This window comes from Dendrobium catenatum, unplaced genomic scaffold (genome assembly GCF_001605985.2).
Source record: "Dendrobium catenatum unplaced genomic scaffold, ASM160598v2 fragScaff_scaffold_34, whole genome shotgun sequence".
In the NCBI taxonomy this organism is placed as follows: Eukaryota; Viridiplantae; Streptophyta; class Magnoliopsida; order Asparagales; family Orchidaceae; genus Dendrobium; species Dendrobium catenatum.
Genome location: NW_021318496.1, coordinates 426,229 through 432,956, shown reverse-complemented (window position 1 = coordinate 432,956; position 6,728 = coordinate 426,229). Strand labels below are relative to the sequence as shown.

The window sequence follows — 6,728 nt, the reverse complement described above, 5'->3', positions numbered from 1 at the left end:
TACAGGACTAAATACTCATACATAATAGATGCTTGCTAATGTGATTTGATTGTAAGATAACTCTTTCTATTTTATAATAGTTTAGATAATTTTTTATTAGGTAAGAAAATAAGAAGAATCATGGAAATACCCAAAATAACTTCTCAAATTAAAATATTCCCTTAATAAAATAATTTGAATAATTTTATTATCTAAATTATCATTACTTCATCCATCATTTTGAATATTTTAATTGTCTTACAAGTTTATCAACAGGAAGGATGGACTTCCCAGTGAAATACAAGCAACTATGGAGTGATTGGGGTATTCGTGTCCTGATGTTACTTAGTCTATCTATTCAAATAATTCTCATCTTCCTCGGTCGCTGGAGAAAAACTTCAACTTCGAAATGGATACAAATGTTAGTCTGGAGCAGCTACTTACTCGCTGATTGGGTCGCCGACTTCGTGCTCGGCCAACTAAGCAATGCCATGGATGATTCTTCCTCCTCTAATGCTATTATTGCTTTGTGGGCTCCATTCCTCATCCTCCACCTTGGTGGCCCCGACACCATCACTGCCTACTCCATGGAAGACAATGCCCTATGGCCTCGCCATCTTGTTGGCCTTATTTATGAGCTCATCATCGCCTTCTATGTACTTGTTCGCTCCATGCCCAACACTCGCTTACTCGCCCCCACCATCTTGATATTTTTTGTTGCTATCATCAAATATGCTGAGCGCACTTATTCTCTTTATAAAGCTAGCACCGAAGGTTTTCGTAGCTCCATCACATCCTCTGCTAGAAAAAAATCAATAAGCATTTCTTTTACCACTTCAGACGTAGATGATTTGAATGTCTTGAATGGATCTTTTGGGATATACCTAGTCTCCAAGCCTTCGTTTATAGATTCTTATCCATACAGTATCATTTATGATGTATATAGGAACGATTTCATGGAATCGCTAGGCAACAACACTTTGAAAGTGATGGGTGTGATACTTAGTTATGCTTATGATGATCTTTATACTAAAGCCGCTGTAAATCACTCTAGAGTTGGGTACATCCTCCGAGCGCTTTGCTCAATTTGCATTATGATGGCTTTCTCGCTCTTTGTCTTGGCACCAAAGGATGATTATGATAAACTTGATGTGGCCGTCACTTATGTCCTACTTGTGGCCTCTATATTCCTTGATGCTATGGCTACTATTATGCTCTTGTTCTCAGATTGGATGATGGTTACTCTTCTTAATGTCAAGAAATTACGTAAATTTAGCAAGTTGCTTGCTAAGCACATTTTTAGAATTAAAAGGGTGTGCCTGAAGAGAAAGTATTGGTTGAGAGAGATGCCACAATTGAATCTAATTAATAATTGTCTTAAGAATTCTACACTGAATAAAGGTCCTCGACGAAGCATGATGGATTGGATTAAAGAAAAGCTGAGCTCAGTGCTGGGGACAAAGTCGTACTTAAGTGGTTACTTGGACTATAAGGGTTTCACCTTCTACACATCGCAGCCGATACAGGCAACCGAAGAGCTTCAAGACATTTTAACTACATATGCACATAGACGGATTCCAATATGTTTGAATGAATCTAGTAAACCTATATTCCTAGAAGATATTCAAGAAGTTACTACTGCCCTTAATTGGGTTGATCCGTCATTTTTTGAGCATATAAGTGAATTGCCATTTGATCAACAAGTTCTAGTATGGCACATCTCCACTGAGCTTTGCTTCCACTGGAAGTCAGAGCATCTACATCCCTTGTATCCTCATCAAATAACAATTGAAGCAGAGGACAAAAAACTAAGATGTTCAAAGATGGAAGTTTGCAAGTGCTTATCAAACTACATGATGTACATGGTGCTAAGGCGACCAGAGATGATGTCAACAATGGGAGGCAAGAGCCCACTTATATTCAGGTTGACATGTGAAGCTATGGTTCAATTCATTTGTAGACTTGTTGATAACAATCGCTTATCGCTTCCAAATGCAAAAGTTGAGGAGGTATGTAGGGAGATGTTGACTACTCCGATAGGGTCAATACAAGCTCAATCTTTATTTGATTTAGCAGTAGTGCTTGCTCATCTTATGCTTCTAATTAAGGATGAAGTAAGATGGCATGTTTTCACCACGGTGTGGACAGATCTTCTAATACAAGGGGCTAAAAATACCAAAGCAATCACCCATGTGAAGCAACTAAGCAGGGGAGGTGAGCTCTTAACTTTTATCTGGCTTCTCACTAAACATGCTATGACAGCTAAGTTTTTGTATTTTACACGTTCTAAGATAGACAATTTGATTGATATGGCCAAGGAGCTCTTGTCTAAGATTAAAGATCAGTTGCAAAGCCAACATTGAGTTATATGTGGATTTCTCTTCTTGAACGCATCTTTTTCACAAGATAATTATTTTTCTATAACTCATATATTTAATACCCATTAACATCTCTATTGGCCTGATATTACATAGATTATACAAATAAATGAAATAAGTTTTTTTATTGTATCTTAAGAGAATCAAATGTTGTATCATGATGATCTTAAAGTTAAGCTTATTAGTGGTAACATCCACAAGTAGAAAACCATCCCTTATCAAAAATATCATAAGAAATTAAAATAAGCGCTTCCCTAAACATATTCCATTTATGTTTTCTTTTACCAAAGTTTTTTTTTGTAATTTCTGTAATAGAATCTAGCAATTCTTGTTTCTAATTTTAATATTATATGCAAAATTTTATTAGGAATTGATGATGTTTAAATGATGTGTTGTCTTCTTCTCTGAATTTTAGTTCCTAATAGATAACTTCAGTGAAGCATTAACCAAAAGTTGCTCATTATGCTTTACTCAACTTCAGATCTATAAGATTTAGTTTTGTATTTCTTTTACTCTCTCTCTCTCTCTCTCCCTCTCTCTCTCTCTATGCACCAAGATATCATTGATGAAAATTTAAAACAAAATTAGGAGAAAGAAAAATTCAAATGTAATCATTTTTTAAATTTTTAACAAAAAAAATTATTATTTTTAAAATGAAAACTTAACTACATTAATTAATAATTAGTAGGCATATATACTTTGTTTTTCTTAAAGAAAATATGCTATTATATTAATATTTTTTAATATTTAAAAATCCAACTCTTATGATTATTATCCCACAAAATAACAAGTAATAGGATAAAATATCTATCCTTCATCTGAAAAATAAATATTTTTTATGTTTTTATCAAGCGATATTTTAATAAGCAGAATAAGAGAGTTATTATATGGAGCTTATCAATTACATAAACATAAAAGAAATTTACCCTTTTAGGGAATTTTTAAAGTGAATACTTTTTTTATTAGTCAAATTTTTTATTTTTTATTTTTTCGTTTGTATTATTCTATCTTTTATTTAGCTTAAGATATTTAGGTGTAGACTATCATTTTAATCAAACAATATAAATTTTCTTTCTTTACAACATTATTATTATTGGAAGCCATTGGTAGTAAACCGAACGATTGCCTCGTCTGGAACTCCGCACATAATAATTTACAGGAATACAATGAGCTATGGGCTCACCATCTTCATGGCCTTATCAATAAGCACTTTGTCGCCTTCTATGTCCTCTTTTGTTCCCTACCCAAAACTCGTTTTCTCTCTTCCACCATCTTGATATTCTTAGTTGCTATCATCAAATATGTAGAGCGCTTTTAACTCGCTTTATAAAGCTAGTAGTGAAGGCTTTCATAGCTCCATTGGCTCGTCTGCTAGAAAACTACCAACAAACATTTCTTCAATCATTTCATACATGAAAGATTTGAATGACTTTAATAGAGATTTTAGGATATACTCTGATACTCTGATAACAAGTCTTACTTTGTTAATTTTATTCCATGTGTTGAGGTGTATATGTCAACTGAAAATTTAGTTAAGGAGATGATAACAAAGAAGATTTTGACAATGACAGGTCTGGAACTTAGTTATGTTTATAATGAGCTTTATACCAAAGTCGCTGTAAATCACACTAGAGTTTGGTATATTCTCCGAGCTCTTTGCTTAATTTGCATTTGGCTAGCTTTCTCACTTGATATATTGACACCAAAGGATGGTTTTGATAGATTTGACGTGTTTATCACTTATGTCCTACTCACAACCTCTATATTCCTTGATGCCATGGCTACAATGATGCTCTTGTTCTCATATTGGATGATGGTTACCCTTCTCAATGTCAAAAAGCTACGTAATTGAAGCAAGTTACTCGTTGAGCACATTTTTAGATTTAAAAGGGTGTGGTTGAAGAAAAAGTATTGGCCAATAGAGATTCTATAATTGAATCTAATTAGTAATTGCCTTATGAATTTTGCACCAAGCAAAACTCCTCAATGAAGAATAATGGATTGGATTGAAGAAAAACTAAGCTTAGTGCATGAGATAATGTTGTATATGAGTTGGGCTACTAGCTTTGAAATTTACACCTTGCACACACTCCAATCGGTGCAGGCAACCTAAGAGCTTCAGGAGATCATCACTACATATGTGCAATGATCCTTGCGTGTATCATTAGAGATATTTAATGAACTTGCAGGACTTTCTGCTCTCCAATGAATAATAACTATCATATCCTTGCTTGGGTTGTCCCATCATTTGTTAAGCTTATAAAGGGGTTATCATATGATCAACAAGTTCTAGTATGGCACATCTCTAGTGACCTTTGCTTTAATTGGAAGTTAGAGTCTCTACATCTCTTGCATCCTCATCAAATAGAGAGTGAAGCCGAGGATAACAAACTAAAGGAGTAAAGAGGAGGAGCTTAGAGATGAAAGTTTGCAAGTACTTATAGGATTACATCATGTATATGGTGTTGTTGTGACCAGACATGATGTCTACAATGGGAGGAGCAAGCCCATTGGTGTTTTGGCATGGAAGTTATGATATGGTTTAAATAGTTTATAGAAGTTGTGATGACCATCACTTGTTGATTCCAAATGGAAAGGTTGAGGAGCCGTGCAGGGAGATGATGACAACACCGATATAGTGGATTAGATATCCATCTTTGTTTGAGATAGCACGAGTACTTGCTCATTTGATGCTTGTTATTGAGGATGAAGAGAGATAACAAATTGTGATTGCGGAATGGGTGGAGCTCTTAATGTAAGGGGCAAAAAATACCAGAGCAATCATGCATGGTAGATGCATTAGATATTGGTTCTTATATGAGAGGCGGTGCACTTGATATGGCCAAACAACTCTTATCTATATCTTACTTTGAGGGGAATGTCATCATAATTTCAGCTCAACTGACTGATGTCTAGAGTGTCAAAAGGTTGTGTTAGATAATCATGACAACATAGAGAGATGAATTATGCCAAGGTGTTGGATGAATATAAACATTAGTCATGTAGAATGTTAATAATATGCAACATCAGATTTCTTATATGGAAAATATGTATGAATGGGAAATTAAGTTTTACTTGGAAAATTTTAAATAATTGTGATCTTGGATACAAAGGGTTGTCCTTTCCTTGAATTAGAAAATACGTAAGTACAATATCAGAATATCAGCTAGAAACTAAATCCATCATCTATGTTGACAATTAAGGCATGTTCAAAAATGACCAATAAATTAAAATAATAATAGTAATTAAGGTTTTATTTGGGACGGCTACTTTACTATTTTCTAAAGCAAATTTCTAGTACAAAATTTTTAGTTTTAAAAAAATTTGTATTAAAAAGCTATTTCAAAAAGCAGTAAACAAGCCATCCCAAATGAAGCCTGAGACTTACACTTTATTTGAGATGACTTTTTTATTGCTTTTTAAAACATTTTTTTAGTATAAAAACTCTTAAATTTAAAAAAGCTGCTTCAGAAGACAGTAAAAAAGATGTCCCAAATAAAATCCAAATCAAATGTTTAATGATGACAGTAGTTGTCGAGGAGACTATGATTGTTTTGACAATCATAATTGGCGGGGAGACCGACAGATATAAAAAAAAATTCAGAGAACATTGGTATTGATGATTAGAGGTTTTGGAAGATGTCTAATTCAAGAATTCTTAGTAACTGTTTTTAGAATTCAAAATATGTGGAAAGCATATACATAAAATCACGAAAAATTATTATGTGTGGTCATCGAACGATATTCGGAGACAAGTCAGAGTGTGTCACGTGTCACTTTTTTGCTGTGTGACGGGCCGCAGCCATGTCACCCTGTACACAATACTGGTACACAACAAAAACGTGATGTGACGGGCTCTGATTTACCTTTTGAAGGTTCAGTGACCACACAGAATAATTTCTCCAAAATCACACCCTCATATGATATAAAAATGATGGCTATGGCCCAAAAAATTTGAGAGCGGCACATGAATGAATGAAAATGGGTTAAATCTGGATTCAGATTAAAGATTGCTTAGTCTGTTTGAATCATCTCTTCAGTTCGATCATCATGATTATAAACACATCAGAAATGAAATCCATTTGTCCTTTTGAACAGTTTGCCAAACTTTTCATATCGAATGTAATATTTAACCATGTTGAAGTCAAAAATTGACGTCACCATCCTTGCTGATTTCTGCAAAATTTTTGATGGCATATCATAGTTCATACTCAAATCAATTCAGATTTTATTTCGATAAAGGAGAAAAAAATTAAAATCCGATCGATGAGTTCTCCATTCCAGTAGCATACATGTTTTAACATTTGGCCGCACCAAGTTAGCTTCAAGTGAGGCAATGACTTGGGTGACATATTATATAGAGGCTTGCTG

At 34.1% G+C, this 6,728-nt stretch overlaps 1 protein-coding gene across 1 annotated transcript; it reads left to right on the top strand.

Moving 5' to 3' along the window:
* Positions 1-260: 260 nt before the first annotated feature.
* On the top strand, positions 261-2,342 carry LOC110099645. The gene has a single exon (XM_028693307.1). The coding sequence runs from the start codon at positions 261-263 to the stop codon at positions 2,340-2,342; it is 2,082 nt and encodes a 693-aa protein (XP_028549140.1).
* Positions 2,343-6,728: the final 4,386 nt, after the last annotated feature.